Below are 18,817 nucleotides of genomic sequence, written 5' to 3' on the forward strand. Positions count from 1 at the left end.
GTTCTGTCTTTATCTAAGGATATGGGAAAAATATTATACTAATTTTGCAAAATTATCAAGAAAAACAAAATATATGCAAATGACAAAACCATAGGTATATTCATCTATTTATTATGAAATGATTTTTAATATGATTATTTTTCAGCGATATCAACAAATTATGGAAAATCAAGAAGACGGTGGAAATTTTTACTCCAAAAAGGTTTCTGGTCTGGCACTTAGAGTTAAAACACAGTCTGATAGTCGATCACAAACACCAAGGACACCAAGAACACCTCGACAAGAGGAAGAAGAAACAAAAGTAGGTTTACAAAAAATGCAGTCTTATCCAAATTATGTCTCATGTTTTGCTGACTTTTTTTATGCTCTGATAGCTGCTCTACCTGTGCTCTCTTAGCAAAGCACATAAATTAAGCAAGTGTTGAGATTAATAAACTCATCATAGATACCAGGATTTAATTTTAACATTTACGCCAGACGCCTGTTTCATCTACAAAAGACTCATCAGTATTTTCAATAAAAATGTGAAATTTTTGCAATGTTTACATATAATGTGGTGTGTATAAGCCTCTATCCGTTAAAGTGCCCACCATTAAAGGTGTTGTGTACTCTAAATTAAAAATCTGCGTGGAATTCTATACAAAAAAATAATCCGGTGAATTAGCTTATCTTTAATTGGCATCAATGGTTTCCTATTTGAAATTTGAAAATTTATTACGATTTTAATATTAATTCCAATTCCTGTTAATTGATATGTCTTTGACGTAGACAACATCCAGCTCTCCATGTTTTCCTTAATTAAAGGTGTAACTTTCTTGATCAAAGAATATCTGCAATAATGATAATGCGTTAAAGTTTAAAACTGCACACCTTTTTTAAAAAGAAAATAAAAGCATGGCAATACATAGGCATTTCCTTATTTCAGGTTCACACAACATGAATAAACATGATAAATCAGCTGTTTGCTTTAAAAAAAAAAAAAATTTTGTGCTTTTCAGCAAGTCCCAAATGTCCTTGAGAAGGTATTTTTACACTTGTTTTAATTCACCTTAACTTTTTTTTATCCACAAGTTTTAACAAACTATTGCCAAAGTCATGTATTAATATATGTTTATGATAGGAAAAAAAAGATATGTTGGAAATATTACAGAATATAACTCAATTCAAATATTTTAACAGTTATACAAATTGCTCATGCATTTTTACATTTATTACAATTTCAAGATGCATATACCTTATTTTTTATACTAAATGAATTCAAGTTTAAAATCCAAGGTTTTTTATTGCAAGACAGTTTAAGAGCAGGGAAGTACACGAGTATGTATAAAACTTTAAGATAACATAATGTACATGAACACATTTGTTGAAGTACTTTGCTATAAATTTTACATTTTTGTACTTTTCAGCAAATCCCAGAGAAGGTATTTTTATTAATGATTTAATTCACCTAAACTTTTTTTGTCCACAAATCATAACATTCTTCAGTTATAATATAATTTTATATTTATTAATGAAAAAATAGTAAAAATTAGGAACTATTTGAGAATAAAACGCAATTTACACATTTCAACAGTTTATAATATCAAATTAAACTATAAGTGCACATGAATTGTTGAATTTGTGGCAACTCTGAAATGCTTGCTGTATATCTTTTTTTTATTTACTAAAATTAATTCAAATTAGAAACTACAAGAGTTTTTTTTAGATCCTTGTAAACAAATATGGACAAAGAATCTTTATTTCATTTAGATTGTTCTCAAGGTACATTTTATTTTAATTAACTATAGAACTGATATACATGAATTTACATGATAACATTGCTGAATTACTTTGCTATAAAAGATTTCATATTTGTGCTTTTCAGCAAATCCCAGAGAAGGTATTTTTACATATGTATTAATTCACCTATTTTTGTTGGTGCACAAATCATATCAACCTTCTGTCATAAATTAAATAGATATAAAATATTTAAGATATGTTTTAGAATTGAAACCTATTTTTCATTTATTTTAATAAGTGGACAAGAGTTTTTACATTTCTGGAAAATATGAAATGCATATAACTTATTTCATACGTTTCATTGGCAATGAAAAGAGGTTTTTTATGTCCCCTGCAGGTTATTAATAATTACTAAGCATTCTTTAATCCTCAAGATTTGGAAAATTACTCAGCCATAGAAAAGCAAGAGAAAAAAATTGAATTCAGTATATCCTATGCCTAAAGCTGCTTTGTGCTTCTTTTTTTTTTATACAGTACTGATATAAATAATAATATCACTATCTATCATAAGCATGTAACATTCTCAAAAGGATTTGCAAGCAATTTTAAGTTTGCAAAAACATAAATCTCTTCAGATGTGAAAGCAGTAGGACAGCTGTTAAGATTCATAATGACAGTGTGTCTGTGATTGTTTTTGATTTATTAAATATATTTTTGTATAAAGATTTTCTACATATTTTCTAAAGATGAAAATGTAAAATTTGGAGGAAATAATTTTGTCTTGATATGGTCTCACAGTTACTCAAATTAATCTTTGTAATTTACAGCTTGTCAGAGTGAAGGTATTGTTGTTACTGTATATGTTGATTATGTTTCAATTTTTGAAAACCAGTTTTGTCCACTCAGCATTTTCTGAACATCCCTCTAGTCTAGACATCATCTGTGTACATTTTGTCTTGACATTATCCCTGAACCTTTTGTCAATAGCCAGACATCACCCCATAACTGTAGATATTTTGTCTTGACATTATCCCTGAACCTTTTGTCAATAGCCAGACATCACCCCCATAACTGTGGATATTTTGTCTTGACATTATCCCTGAACCTTTTGTCAATAGCCAGACATCACGCCATAACTGTGGATATTTTGTCTTGACATTATCCCTGAACCTTTTGTCAATAGCCAGACATCACGCCATAACTGTGGATATTTTGTCTTGACATTATCCCTGAACCTTTTGTCAATAGCCAGACATCACGCCATAACTGTGTATATTTTGTCTTGACATTATCCCTGAACTTTTTGTCAATAACCAGACATCACCCCATAACTGTGGATATTTTGTCTTGACATTATCCCTGAACCTTTTGTCAATAGCCAGACATCACCCCATAACTGTGGATATTTTGTCTTGACATTATCCCTGAACCTTTTGTCAATAGCCAGACATCACCCCATAACTGTGGATATTTTGTCTTGACATTATCCCTGAACCTTTTGTCAATAGCCCGACATCACCCCATAACTGTGTATATTTTGTCTTGACATTATCCCTGAACCTTTTGTCAATAGCCAGACATCACGCCATAACTGTGTATATTTTGTCTTGACATTATCCCTGAACCTTTTGTCAATAGCCAGACATCACGCCATAACTGTGTATATTTTGTCTTGACATTATCCCTGAACCTTTTGTCAATAGCCAGACATCACCCCATAACTGTGTATATTTTGTCTTGACATTATCCCTGAACCTTTTGTCAATAGCCAGACATCACCCCATAACTGTGTATATTTTGTCTTGACATTATCCCTGAACCTTTTGTCAATAGCCAGACATCACGCCATAACTGTGTATATTTTGTCTTGACATTATCCCTGAACCTTTTGTCAATAGCCAGACATCACCCCATAACTGTGTATATTTTGTCTTGACATTATCCCTGAACCTTTTGTCAATAGCCAGACATCACCCCATAACTGTGGATATTTTGTCTTGACATTATCCCTGAACCTTTTGTCAATAGCCAGACATCACGCCATAACTGTGTATATTTTGTCTTGACATTATCCCTGAACCTTTTGTCAATAGCCAGACATCACGCCATAACTGTGTATATTTTGTCTTGACATTATCCCTGAACCTTTTGTCAATAGCCCGACATCACCCCATAACTGTGGATATTTTGTCTTGACATTATCCCTGAACCTTTTGTCAATAGCCAGACATCACGCCATAACTGTGTATATTTTGTCTTGACATTATCCCTGAACCTTTTGTCAATAGCCAGACATCACCCCATAACTGTGGATATTTTGTCTTGACATTATCCCTGAACCTTTTGTCAATAACCAGACATCACTCCATAAAATCCTTTCAAACCTCTTTGACCCTTCCTCATCCTAAAGAATACTCTCTGAATCTTTGTTCAGATAACTTAACAACCTCTAACACAGTCCCTGAAACTATGTTTATATTTTAAAAGTGGATTTTGAACTGCACAATGCAATAAATTTTCCTTGTAATTATGAAATATATATAGGTTGAAAGATAATTTGATTGGCACTTCATATTCTATTTTTTTTGGTGTCCATTTTGTATCAGATAACAACAAAATTATATTAGAAGAGGGATGATTTTATCAAATTACGTTCATGATTTTATCTTCTTGAAATGTACTTGTATAAGTTTAATTCACTACACAATATGGTATAAGTCACCTTCAATTTTATGGTATTCACATGTGATGTATTAATTTCTTTGGCAATTAGTATATAGAATTATTTTGTAATTTAAACTACATTTACTTTTGGACATTTTGCAAACACTTCTATCTGAATAGTGAAGTCATTGTATTTTTAAGATTTTTAAATCATTATTTCCTTTTAAAGTTGTTGCTGATACAAGCAATTTTGTCTTTCAAAACAAACTGTGCATTCCTAAAGTATACTTGTCCTCAGCTATTTTGTTTAGATCAATTCATTATTATCTTGCTTTTGAGCATGTTTTCCCCTTATTTAAATTGCTAACTTTTATTGCTTTGATAATTAAGAACTGTGAACCTTTAAGTCACTGAGACCAGAAAGTATTACCGGTACTTATTTGTAAAAAACATGGCATTTAAGTTCAGATTTGAAGCATATGGATTTTTTTTTGCAAAGAATTCTATAGTGATCACATAAATCATTGGCCTATACAAGAAAGAGGTGATTGTAGTATAGTATTGAGAAAGTGGTATAAAGAATAAGATAAGGCTATTAGTTAAAGCTCCCCTACTTTACAGCATTGTACTTTTCCTAGTTATTTTCAAGTACATCTACAGAAATATATTTTTCTTTTATACAATGTAGTTTTTTGTTTGTTCTAGAAGTCACAAAAGAACTGTATGAAGAAGAAATTAAAAAGACATGAATTGTCAACAAATACAGATTTTCTCAAAACAGTTCCTAAAACAGAAACGGCAAAGGTAATTATTGAAAATCCATGTTGATTTTATTGCATTTTAAGTTATATTTTTAAAAGTGTTAAAACACCTATGAATTTGATGTTCATGTATATATACCATGCAAAATTCAATGCTCGCACGTATAATGTGTAAAAGACAAGTTAATTGTAGAAAGTTTTTTGGAGAATTTGTATTGTTTGTCACAGTTTTCATATTCATGAAGTCAAGAGAGAACAAATACATCTTCAGATTTGTGAAAGTCTTATAGCATGTATCATGTGCATAACATAGTGTCAACACTATCCAACCAAATAAAGATTTGCAAGTAGATATTTTAAACAGATGAATTCCTGACTTGAGATAGTAACTTTTAATTTATGGCTGATAAATCTATTCATAATTTTGTGATCAAGGACACAAGCATGAACTTTTTAAAAATTTTTGTTAACAGATTATAGAACTACAGGATAAACTGATGAAAGAAGGAAAACTCAAAACCCAGGCAGAAGTGGACAGATTTTGGCAGGACATCAAGAAACCAGATGTATATTCGTCATATTTCAAACCAGCTATGCAGACTCAAGCATCAGGTATATACTTTATTTTGATGTCCTGTTTTTATAGAAAAATTCTTAAAAAAAATATTTAAACCAAGAGAGGAACATACACTGGAAACATTCTGATCATGACAACATGAAATGCCTCTTAGAGCAACCACAAAACTAGCCAAACTCCTATAATAAAACAATACTAATTTAAGTCCTTTTGTACTAAAATATGATGGGTAACATTTCATAAGATTTTGTATGAAACAGTTTAACTTGCATTATAAACTAAAAAAAAGTTTATCTTAAGCTATGTGATCTGAACTTATAATTCTCTCTTCAGAAGGTAATTTCAGTGGCAAAGCTTTTTTGACTACTACCATTTGCCAAACTAATATCCTTGCTGCAAAAAGATATCCCTTATAAACAGCAATTTGTACATATGTTCTGATTCCTATATTTCAGGTTATACATATATATATAGTTTGTTGCAGCTGAAATGGAAACATATTTTTATCCCCATTTATGGGCATAATGTTTTCTGGTCTGTGCGTCCGTCCCTCTGTCATGCTTCAGGTTAAAGTTTTTGGTCATGGTAGTTTTTGATGAAGTTGAAGTCCAGTCAACTTGAAATTTAGTACACATGTTCCTTATTATATGATCTTTCTAATTTTAATGCCAAATAAGGGATTTTAGCCCATTTTAACGGTCTACTAAAAATAGAGAATGATAGTGGCAATGGGGCATCCGTGTACTTAGGACACATTCTTGTTGAATCTGCAACACTTATATCATAAACAAGATGTGGTATGAGTGCCAATGACTCTCCATCCAAGTCACAATTTATAAAAGTAAACAATTATAGGTCAAAGTACAGTCTACATCCAAGTTACGCTTTATAAAAGTAAACCATTATAGGTCAAAGTACACCTTTATAGGTCAAAGTACAGTCTCCAACACGGAGCCTTGGCTCACACTTAACAGTAAGCTATATGAATACAGGGCCCCAAAAATTAATTACTAAACTAAGTGTTAAACCGTTCAAATGGGAAAACCAACAGCCTAATCTATATAAGAAATGAGAAACACATATGAACCACATATGAAGCAAATGACAACAACTGATCATCAGATTCCTGATTTTGCAGCAGGTTTAAACATTTTAATGGTACCAAACCTTCACCCTTATCACCAAGTCCTAGATTGCAGTGCTGTCTTTAACATACAAAGATATACTCTGCCCTGTAGACTAGGTTTCTTTAATAGCATGATTGTAAATTATTATTAACATAATCTAAGTATGAATATGGGTGGCAAAATTTCTTTTTAAAGTTACTTAATCTAACATAGAAATTACAATTAAGGAAGTTTTAGATATTAGTCCATGAACTTAACAGGTATTTACAAAAATCTTTTAAGCAGCCGGTTATATTAGAGATTAATCCAGGTGGTTTACTTCTGTTTGTTAAAAATTAATAAAAGATTAGAATGGATAATCTATAATACCAAACCTCAGGAATGCAGAAGGTCAATTTTCTTTATTAACCTTTTGAAAGAGAAAAATAAAATTCTTCTGAACCTAAGTTTGTTTTTCGTGTCATCTGTGACGTAAGTCAAGGAAACTGAGACAATTTATGTGTTTTATCAGCAACATTGACCCTCTAGGTCATGGTCTTGTGGCGTTGAATCAGTAAGCAATATTCAATGTTTTGTTTTCTGCTTACATCAGTTATAGTTATAAGATTTACTTGTGATAGATCAATGATATTTTGTATAAAGTTGCAATATTGTCAGTAAATTCAGTTTGGTGACTTATTCAAGGCCCTGTCCATAGCTAAAAGAGACACATCTCTGTCAATTAATGATTTCTGTTTAACATTGTAATGGCAATTATTTTTGCAATTATGAGATTAAAAGATTTGAGACATGTTATTGTGCCTATTCAAGTTAAGTGTTCAACTGTTAAATAAGATGCTGCTAATGTACATATGTTTTTGCATTGGCACTCACACAACATCTTTCCTATATCTATGTATAAACAAGGAATTATTTGAATTCTGGAATCACATCGTTTCTTTGATGGAAATTAAACAACCAGTCATTTTTATAATTTTCAGGTTCTGGATCAGCCACCAGTTCATTGAATCGCTCAAATGTAGAATCCCATTCTACAGTAGCAGCTTTACAAGACTATCCTGGCCGTTCACTCAGTCAGATATCAGAAAGATCCTCTGTTCCAGGATTGTACAAAGATACACAGGATTGGGCAATCACTCAACAGTTCAAACATGTAAGTTTATACACAGGATTGGGCAATCACTCAACAGTTCAAATATGTAAGTTTATACACAGAATTGGGCAATCACTCAACAGTTCAAACATGTAAGTTTATACACAGGATTGGGCAATCACTTAACAGTTCAAACATGTAAGTTTATACACAGAATTGGGCAATCACTTAACAGTTCAAACATGTAAGTTTATACACAGGATTGGGCAATCACTCAACAGTTCAAACATGTAAGTTTATACACAGAATTGGGCAATCACTCAACAGTTCAAACATGTAAGTTTATACACAGAATTGGGCAATCACTCAACAGTTCAAACATGTAAGTTTATACACAGGATTAGGCAATCACTCAACAGTTCAAACATGTAAGTTTATACACAGGATTGGGCAATCACTCAACAGTTCAAACATGTAAGTTTATACACAGGACCGGGCAATCACTCAACAGTTCAAACATGTAAGTTTATACACAGGATTGGGCAATCACTTAACAGTTCAAACATGTAAGTTTATACACCGGACTGGGCAATCACTCAACAGTTCAAACATGTAAGTTTATACACAGGATTGGGCAATCACTTAACAGTTCAAACATGTAAGTTTATACACAGGATTGGGCAATCACTTAACAGTTCAAACATGTAAGTTTATACACAGGCCCTGGCAATCACTTAACAGTTCAAACATGTAAGTTTATACACAGGATTGGGCAATCACTGAACAGTTCAAACATGTAAGTTTATACACAGGACTAGGCAATCACTTAACAGTTCAAACATGTAAGTTTATACATAGGACCAGGCAATCATTTAACAGTTCACACATGTAAGTTTATACCAGTGGCGGATCTAGAAATTTTCATAAGTGGGGGCTCACTAGCTGCCTAAGAGGGGGCCCACTCCCGTCACACTTCAATGATTCCCTATATAATCAACAATAAATCCTTTTCTCAAAAGGGGCCCCCCTCCTAAATCCCCCTCTGTATACTCAGGACCGGGCAATCACTCAACAGTTCAAACATGCATGTTTATACACAGGATTGGGCAATCTATTAACAGTTCAAACATGTAAGTTTATACACAGGACCAGGCAATCACTTAACAGTTCAAACATGTAAGAATGAAAAGGGGGAAAAAAACATAAAAAATCCTGTATAAAAAGATCTAATAAGTTCATAATGCAAAAACATTTAAATACTAAAACTTTAAACATGAGCGTTTTTGACTCATTTTTTCATTCACACTCACATATTTAGATTATGGTCATGAGTAGTAAATAACAAAGGAGTAGGTCCAGTAAGACCCCTTTTTGGCCCCAAAATATAGCAGTTTTACAAAATTGTTAAAATGTAAACTTTTAGTTATTTATTGGATAGTAGAATGGTGCTGCTACATAAATATGGGCTGTTTTTGACAATACAATGCACATATATTGGGTACTAGCACCATTAAGTCATGCTAAATTACTGAAATCTTAACAATTCCAGCATTTTACTTAAATTTTAGACGGTTTCCGTGTAAAACGAAAGTGGCCGCATTCGTGTTCATCCAAAATATTGAAATGGAAGTTGTATTTAATGATAATACATAACATATATAAAGATTGAGGATGAACACGGATGCGGCCACTTTCGTTTTTGACAAAAACCATCTGAAAAGTGACATTTTTTCGCATATTTGGTAGATTTTTCATATTTGAGCTTTAATCGGATCGTTTTTAATGACTAATAAAGTTAAAATCTTTCACATAAATTAATAGAATCATATGAAATAGACACTTAAGTGTTTAAAAAGTGGTCAAAATCTTTCGTCAGATAAAACTGAAATTTGAGGCCAAAATCGGTCCTTACCGGACCTACTCCTTTATATTAGATTATTTACCAAAAATCATTTCCAAACTTATTTTTTCAATAACCGACAACATTGAAAGGAAACCAAGGGAAATAGGATATACACTACTGTACTCAACATGTGGTGTGTCAGTAGATTGAGTGTTTTCTGCTATATATACATGCATGACTTGAAAAAGCCATTTTAAACTAATTTCCAGTAGCAAGTGTCAAGACAAAGAACATGTCAAAACTATTAGTTATTAAGGGAATAAACATTGGTTAAGGAAGATAGCTCTTTAAATTAAAAATGCATTTGTAATAGGCAGTTACATCAATGCTTTGAGCGTCCGGATGAAGGTATATCCAGAAAAGCGCTTCGGACGCATAGAATTATTAAAGGTGTTGTTTTCAATTTTTTAGGCATTCATGCCAAAATAGAAATGAAATAATCCATGTTACCCAAAGGCTCAGATTTATATATATATGAATGAAAATGCTTCATAAAAACATAACTTACAGTGATTTTACAGAGTTATGTCCCTTCAACAAGGTCTACTAACTTAAAAATAAATTGATAACAAAATGCTCATACACCTGTCATAGCATGAAGTTCAATTTTTTATAAAATTTGCTGATGAACATAAAAGTGTGTATTAATTTTGTGATATTATATTTTCAGCAACACTCCTCACACACAAAGGTTGCATCCCCAGTAAAGTCAAGAACAACAGATTTAGAGAAGAAATTTCCAAAGGTAAAGGTTACGACTATTCATACTACAATGTTTAGAAAAACTCTTTTTGGGAAACTTGTTGTAGGAACTTATGTATTTCTTAAACTACTACTATCATCCTTTTCTCAACAGAAATTTGTCTTTTGATTAAATGGTCATTTAAACTGTAGTATGTTTCAAGTAGTGTTTTGAAGTTTGCAGTTTTTCATAACATTATTTACTATTCTTCAACAAAAAGATATGATTTGTTGATAAATGATTATATGACATATCACTTGTGCTAGAAAAAGTCAAATTCACCAAAAAACAAAGAGAAAAAGGATATAGACATAACATACAAAAATACACCTTTGAAAGTAAAATAGTTCTGTCATTTAGTAAAATACTGTTTGCATTATTCAATACAAAGCTAGAACAAAACACTGGCAGCACTTTTATACTTCTTTTACTAAAATCTACTTTTTCTCTCATTTCTTGGAAGTATTATTGTATAATTTGCACTAGGTCACACGTGCCTGGCAATCTGAAAATTAATGCGATATCGTTTTGCGCCAAAAATGAACTCATTTGCGCCACAACTTATTTGCGCCAATGCTACTTCTGCGCCTCTTCATTTTGAAAACTGTAGGTATCATTTGCATCATTTTCGCCAATGCCAAAACAAAGTCATAATCTTTTTGCTTCAACACCAATACCATCAAGAATTCTGTGAAATTCTGCTTGATTTGTTGGTAACTTTTTGTTTGCAGCATGTTTTCAGAATCTGTCTTTCTAGTTTCTGAGAATTAGTTTCATGTAAATGATCTACCTTCCTCACTCAAAATGACCATACAAAATTAATCTGTAAAAATCCTAGTACACCACGACTTAACTGTACAGCTACTTCTATTTCTCAATTTTTCTTAACAAACACTTGACGAAAGTTGAGGTCTTTGACAACGATGACAGTCAGGTTTTCCTCTTTCAGACATTATTTTCTTGAACGATAAATCAAACGTATTTACGTCATTACCGAACAATTTATTTCTTAGTGATTGAATGTTGATTTTAATCTAAATTGTTAGGTTATTCGTAGTTCATGTTACATTAGATAACATTGTTACATGTATGCTGTAGGTAAAAATGTACAGGTAAATGTGGTGCAATTTGATTCTATTTATTGGCGCAATTGATACCATCAGAAAATTAAAGAGTGGCGCAATTGATACCTTTTCAAAACTTTAATTGGCGCAAATTGATTCTGCCTGAAAATTAGGTGTAATTAACTGCAGATGACACATGCCCTTATTTGGTACATTACTTTAACTTAATGAGTTAATGTATAGGTTCTTTTTAAAAGTATGGTGTCGTTTAAAAATCAAGAAGACAATTTGTTAAGTGAATTGAGATTTTATAAAGGAGGTGGAACTTTTTGTGTAAATAAAAAGTTATACCATAAAGCCTGCATCTTATTCTATAATTTTTTGCAGACACAGATGCCACAGTTACACTGCTTTACAATGGACCTTGGAGAAAAACCACCTGATCCAGAACAGGTAACAACATAAATCTTAGAAAATACAGAGTCAAGAACAATGAGAACCACTACTTTAAAAAGGATTATGTGCAAGTCCAAAAGTTTGGGAAATGAAATAAATAAAACAAATAAAAAATGATATATCAACTATAAATAAAAGTCAATATGATTTATGGTCAACATTTTCAGAGGGAATTGTTACCATTTTATAAGCAAAAAGTACCCTTTAAAACTCATAACAAAAATATAAATATTGTGGGTTACAGTAAAATTATGAAAAAAAACCTCTTGAATATGCTGTAACATACCGGTATCAAACTAAAAAAAAAAGATCAAGTTACATGAAAAAAATAAAAAAAAGTATTCACATATTTATATTACATTAATAAATATAGCAGGACATTTTAATTTTTTTAATAGTACATATATTGAAAAAATGTCCAACTTTGGAAGTTCTCACTTGTATGCCATTTTATGTGGTTCTTTCTGCCTGATTCATTACATGGGCTCATTAAAAAAAATTGCACATTTCTAATTCTTTATAGTTCATCACAAAACAAATCAAAAGTTATTCTCAAAAGCTTCCAACATAAATATACCATAACAGTTTTTGATTCAATATAAAAGTTGACTATGTTTTTTTGTTTTTTTTTAATTTTACATATCATATAGACTTTTTTATTTATTGTAGCTGGCTAGAGAAGCAGAACTAAAAGTAAAAATAAAACAGAGAAAGAGATTTTTACGAAAATTACACAGAATGCATCAAATGGCCATGGCAAACAATGCTGCAACCAACAGGTACTCAAGCCAATACTATAATATTAAATATAATATAATGTAAGATTAACCTGATATTATTCTCTTATGCATTACAAATATATTAAATATGACATATGAATATTCTATAACTTTGTAGAGTATCATTGAGTGAATTTTTTTTTTTCATAATATTTGAATTGGAAATATTGTTTTTTTCAAAAGGTGTGACAGATTTTTCTGCCTCACACATTTGTTCTAGAAGCTACACAGAAATAAAGAAAAATGAATATATTGTTTTTAAAAATAAAAATAGAATAAGTTTAATTGTATTATTTCCTTAGTATATTGAATATTCAAAAGTTTCAATTTTAAATTTATGATAAAATTTAAATATATTTCAGCAAAACACTCATAGGAATTTCAATTTTTATATTATATTGCATCATTTTCAGAATTTTAGATAAACATGGAGAATTATCAAGTTTTTTGGAAGGAAATACTCTCAGAGATGTGGTAAGTATCATTAGAACTAGAGAATTATCTCCCCTCCCCAGAATTAAATTCTCTTTAAAGGGAGATAATAACCTTACATTTACCATTCCATGTTTATTGTCCACTACCTGCATGATACAAAATCTTCCCTGTAACCAAATAATATGGGTAATGGTCAACAATATTCTGTTTATGATTAATATTTTCATGTAAGTAACTTCAAGTTAATTGTATTTTGAGAGTTTAATGTTTGGGTGGCTTTTTTGCAACCAAAATTTTACAATTATACATCTATGAAAAGGTCATTATTTTTTTAAATAACTATCATTTTCTGTCACAACGCTAAACAACGCTAAACAAAATTCAGGTGATGGTGGATTTTCTTTTGCATAATATAGATAAACCCTTTCATATGAACAGTCCACCACTGGATTAGAACCCTTTATACAAGACATATATAAGAGTAGCAATACACCACAAATTGTAAACATGAAAATCATGATGATGATGTTTAATTTCAGAAATCTTTATATTGCGGAATGCAGACCAATCTTGTAGGTCAATGTGTGATCTGTATTTCAATGAGTTTTGCATAAATATAATTTTTCTTGCACAAGATGATAACATTGTGAAACACACATATGATATTGTGCTGTTCTGTTTTTGTTGTTCATGTTATGTTGTTAATTGGTCTATTGTTAAAGGATTTTTAAAAGTTAAGTTATTCAGTATAATTTTCTGCTCAAGTGTTAAATTCTTGTCTTCTTTTCAAAAATACTTTCAACACAGGAGAATTTTTACATTACATGCATAGAATGTTCTTCAACAAAAAGATCAGTGAAAAACTAGGCCAAATAACACAAAATATTTTAATATTCCCTAAATATCTAGAAAAGTAGATACAGCTGCTACAGTATTTATTTTTTTATCAAGAAAACTGTAGGGCATAAATATACTTTACAAACATGTTTAGGAAATCTGTATATGTATTTACCATTCCTTGAGGAAAATATTTTTTATGAATTTTGAATAACAATATAGGAAAATTATCCCTGCATGGGATAGTAATAAGTATTAAGATTTCTATCTCTTTTTTTTCTTTGTTTTTTTTTATAGTACAAGCTTTATAACCTTCCATTTTTAATAACTTTTATACATGTTTTTCTCATTTTGAAAAGTCAAACCTTATGTTTATGATTCACCTGTTTTTTTATTTCAGCTATTTAATTTCATGAGTGGCTCTTTTTTACAACTAATACATGGCAATGAGTGTTTTTTCCCTAATTTATTGAGAACTTACAATTTAACAACTTAATTTATGATAAGTAAAAATATATGTATTTGAAACTATATATAGAGGAAGTTTCAAATGCCCTACAACTATAAATGAAAAGAACTATTGTATAGTGATCTCAAAGTTTCCAAACACATTTGTTTTACTCATCTAATCTTTTATTTAATTTTCTGCTTCTTGAAAAGATTTTGATATATTTTATTATTTCTAAATTGCATTATACATGTATATTTAATACTTATTATTTTTTTTCATTTCATTACCTTTATGCATATCAATAAAGATTAACAGGGGGACAATTGTCCGAACAAATAATACCCCCATGTCAAGCTTCTTTGATTTAAAAAAAAAAATTGTCAACAACAGTATGAATAAAAAGTTGTCTACCAGAATTGTTTTCAAATAATAAAAATAGGCCACACAAACTTTATTTGTTGTTCTTCAGAAATTCTCAAATTCTAGGCTTAAATCAGAAAAAAATAATATCTCAATTTGTCATCTAGCATTTCATAGTTTTAGATCTTTTTTTCAATCAAATCTGGACTTTTTAAACAAAAAGTTTACTCCTATATAAAATCATTAAAACTAAAAATGAAATTTAAATATACTATTAATTAATTGTTTTAAAATCTGAAATTAACAATATTAAAAACTTCAAAGAACAGCAAATTGATTTGGTGTAGTCCATTTGGAAATGTTCATTATCTATATTGTTCATTTTTTAGCTTTCAATCTTGCCTGCCCCAGAAGACCAATATATATCGGAGGAGGACTTACGGATGCCAGAATCTGTGTATCCTGCTCTCCCCCCACCAAGAGCGTCAGTCAGCCAGGGAAGTTCAAAACCTAGGTCACTAGTCAGCAGGGAATCTAGAACAAGTCTAGCGTCTAGAGGTTCATTTAGAAAAGAATCTAGGTATGTATATGATTAAGAAGGTCATGTACCTAGGTCAGTTGAAAAATACAACTGGAAATATAGATAATAAACGGTTGACTCAGAGATATGGTTAAATGTTGTTTTTGATTTTTATAATATGAGCATGTGATAATGCAAATATTGAAATAAAAATGGCAATATTTAAACATATGAACTCTGCAAATCAGTTAAAGTGAATGAACCATGACTGAAGGTGAAGGGCCAAATAACCTCTATGGAAATGAGAAATACCAATTCTTATTTAACTTAATACTAGGTACCATTGACTTATCACAAGTGATTAATCTGGATATAATTATGTTTCAAAGTTCAGCTGGTAATATAATTTATGTGTTATGAAAATTGATTTTTTTCCCTTTAAACTAACTATGTGTTAAAGGTTTAAGGGCTGTTCAATTAAAACAAATACATTCATATTAAGTTTAGTCAACTGTAAAATAAAGACAATTTAAGAATTTCTTATACCTTGTCAAAATACAAAATAGTCTTTAATACTAAACCATACTTGAGATATCAAAATGCCCTTAGTTGCATGTATGATCCCTTTAACAGCTGTATTAATCTTATTTTTCAGTCGACGGAAGTTAGGAAAAGAGCTACCTCCTCCACCTCCTCCTATACCTCTTACCCTGGAGGAAATCAGACAAAAAACTAGAGTTATTGTAAGTTATCACTATATAGCAACTCCTCCTATACCTCTTACTCTGGAGGAAATCAGACAGAAAACTAGAGTTATTGTAAGTTATCACTATATAGCACCTCCTCCTATACCTCTTACCCTGGAGGAAATCAGACAGAAAACTAGAGTTATTGTAAGTTATCACTATATAGCAACTCCTCCTATATCTCTTACTCTGGAGGAAATCAGACAGAAAACTAGAGTTATTGTAAGTTATCACTATATAGCAACTCCTCCTATACCTCTTACTCTGGAGGAAATCAGACAGAAAACTAGAGTTATTGTAAGTTATCACTATATAGCACCTCCTCCTATATCTCTTACTCTGGAGGAAATCAGACAGAAAACTAGAGTTATTGTAAGTTATCACTATATAGCAACTCCTCCTATATCTCTTACTCTGGAGGAAATCAGACAGAAAACTAGAGTTATTGTAAGTTATCACTATATAGCAACTCCTCCTATACCTCTTACTCTGGAGGAAATCAGACAGAAAACTAGAGTTATTGTAAGTTATCACTATATAGCAACTCCTCCTATACCTCTTACTCTGGAGGAAATCAGACAGAAAACTAGAGTTATTGTAAGTTATCACTATATAGCAACTCCTCCTATACCTCTTACTCTGGAGGAAATCAGACAGAAAACTAGAGTTATTGTAAGTTATCACTATATAGCACCTCCTCCTATACCTCTTACCCTGGAGGAAATCAGACAGAAAACTAGAGTTATTGTAAGTTATCACTATATAGCAACTCCTCCTATACCTCTTACTCTGGAGGAAATCAGACAGAAAACTAGAGTTATTGTAAGTTATCACTATATAGCAACTCCTCCTATATCTCTTACTCTGGAGGAAATCAGACAGAAAACTAGAGTTATTGTAAGTTATCACTATATAGCAACTCCTCCTATACCTCTTACTCTGGAGGAAATCAGACAGAAAACTAGAGTTATTGTAAGTTATCACTATATAGCAACTCCTCCTATACCTCTTACTCTGGAGGAAATCAGACAGAAAACTAGAGTTATTGTAAGTTATCACTATATAGCACCTCCTCCTATACCTCTTACTCTGGAGGAAATCAGACAGAAAACTAGAGTTATTGTAAGTTATCACTATATAGCACCTCCTCCTATACCTCTTACTCTGGAGGAAATCAGACAGAAAACTAGAGTTATTGTAAGTTATCACTATATAGCAACTCCTCCTATACCTCTTACTCTGGAGGAAATCAGACAGAAAACTAGAGTTATTGTAAGTTATCACTATATAGCAACTCCTCCTATACCTCTTACTCTGGAGGAAATCAGACAGAAAACTAGAGTTATTGTAAGTTATCACTATATAGCACCTCCTCCTATATCTCTTACTCTGGAGGAAATCAGACAGAAAACTAGAGTTATTGTAAGTTATCACTATATAGCAACTCCTCCTATATCTCTTACTCTGGAGGAAATCAGACAGAAAACTAGAGTTATTGTAAGTTATCACTATATAGCAACTCCTCCTATACCTCTTACTCTGGAGGAAATCAGACAGAAAACTAGAGTTATTGTAAGTTATCACTATATAGCACCTCCTCCTATACCTCTTACTCTGGAGGAAATCAGACAGAAAACTAGAGTTATTGTAAGTTATCACTATATAGCAACTCCTCCTATACCTCTTACCCTGGAGGAAATCAGACAGAAAACTAGAGTTATTGTAAGTTATCACTATATAGCAACTCCTCCTATACCTCTTACTCTGGAGGAAATCAGACAGAAAACTAGAGTTATTGTAAGTTATCACTATATAGCACCTCCTCCTATACCTCTTACTCTGGAGGAAATCAGACAGAAAACTAGAGTTATTGTAAGTTATCACTATATAGCACCTCCTCCTATACCTCTTACTCTGGAGGAAATCAGACAGAAAACTAGAGTTATTGTAAGTTATCACTATATAGCACCTCCTCCTATACCTCTTACTCTGGAGGAAATCAGACAGAAAACTAGAGTTATTGTAAGTTATCACTATATAGCAACTCCTCCTATATCTCTTACTCTGGAGGAAATCAGACAGAAAACTAGAGTTATTGTAAGTTATCACTATATAGCAACTCCTCCTATACCTCTTACTCTGGAGGAAATCAGACAGAAAACTAGAGTTATTGTAAGTTATCACTATATAGCAACTCCTCCTATATCTCTTACTCTGGAGGAAATCAGACAGAAAACTAGAGTTATTGTAAGTTATCACTATATAGCAACTCCTCCTATACCTCTTACCCTGGAGGAAATCAGACAGAAAACTAGAGTTATTGTAAGTTATCACTATATAGCAACTCCTCCTATACCTCTTACCCTGGAGGAAATCAGACAGTAAACTAGAGATATTGTAAGTTATCACTATATAGCAACTCCTCCTATATCTCTTACTCTGGAGGAAATCAGACAGAAAACTAGAGTTATTGTAAGTTATCACTATATAGCAAAACCATTTATCTGATCAAGTTAAGAACTGAAATGGGGAATATGCACAAGTGACAACAACCAGACCAAAGAGCTGATAACAGCCCAAGGT

The 18,817-nt window shown here is 31.5% G+C and overlaps 1 protein-coding gene across 9 annotated transcripts in view; it reads left to right on the forward strand.

Annotated features, from left to right (window-relative positions):
- The window catches only part of LOC139491642 (uncharacterized protein DDB_G0284459-like), a 31,021-nt gene that overhangs the window by 9,298 nt on the left and 2,906 nt on the right, over nt 1-18,817 (forward strand). For 2 of the 9 annotated variants that reach the window (XM_071279420.1, XM_071279423.1), the window contains 14 exons: nt 146-301; nt 999-1,022; nt 1,407-1,421; nt 1,865-1,879; nt 5,089-5,187; nt 5,618-5,756; nt 7,829-8,001; nt 10,515-10,589; nt 12,038-12,103; nt 12,776-12,885; nt 13,299-13,359; nt 13,860-13,892; nt 15,358-15,548; nt 16,144-16,231. In XM_071279420.1, coding sequence (XP_071135521.1) covers nt 146-301; nt 999-1,022; nt 1,407-1,421; nt 1,865-1,879; nt 5,089-5,187; nt 5,618-5,756; nt 7,829-8,001; nt 10,515-10,589; nt 12,038-12,103; nt 12,776-12,885; nt 13,299-13,359; nt 13,860-13,892; nt 15,358-15,548; nt 16,144-16,231 — 1,245 coding nt within the window. The remainder of the gene's footprint in view (nt 1-145; nt 302-998; nt 1,023-1,406; nt 1,422-1,864; nt 1,880-5,088; nt 5,188-5,617; nt 5,757-7,828; nt 8,002-10,514; nt 10,590-12,037; nt 12,104-12,775; nt 12,886-13,298; nt 13,360-13,859; nt 13,893-15,357; nt 15,549-16,143; nt 16,232-18,817) is intronic. The other 7 variants (XM_071279428.1, XM_071279429.1, XM_071279426.1 and 4 more) reach the window with 6 other exon arrangements.

This window comes from Mytilus edulis, chromosome 10 (genome assembly GCF_963676685.1).
Source record: "Mytilus edulis chromosome 10, xbMytEdul2.2, whole genome shotgun sequence".
Lineage (NCBI taxonomy): Eukaryota > Metazoa > Mollusca > Bivalvia > Mytilida > Mytilidae > Mytilus > Mytilus edulis.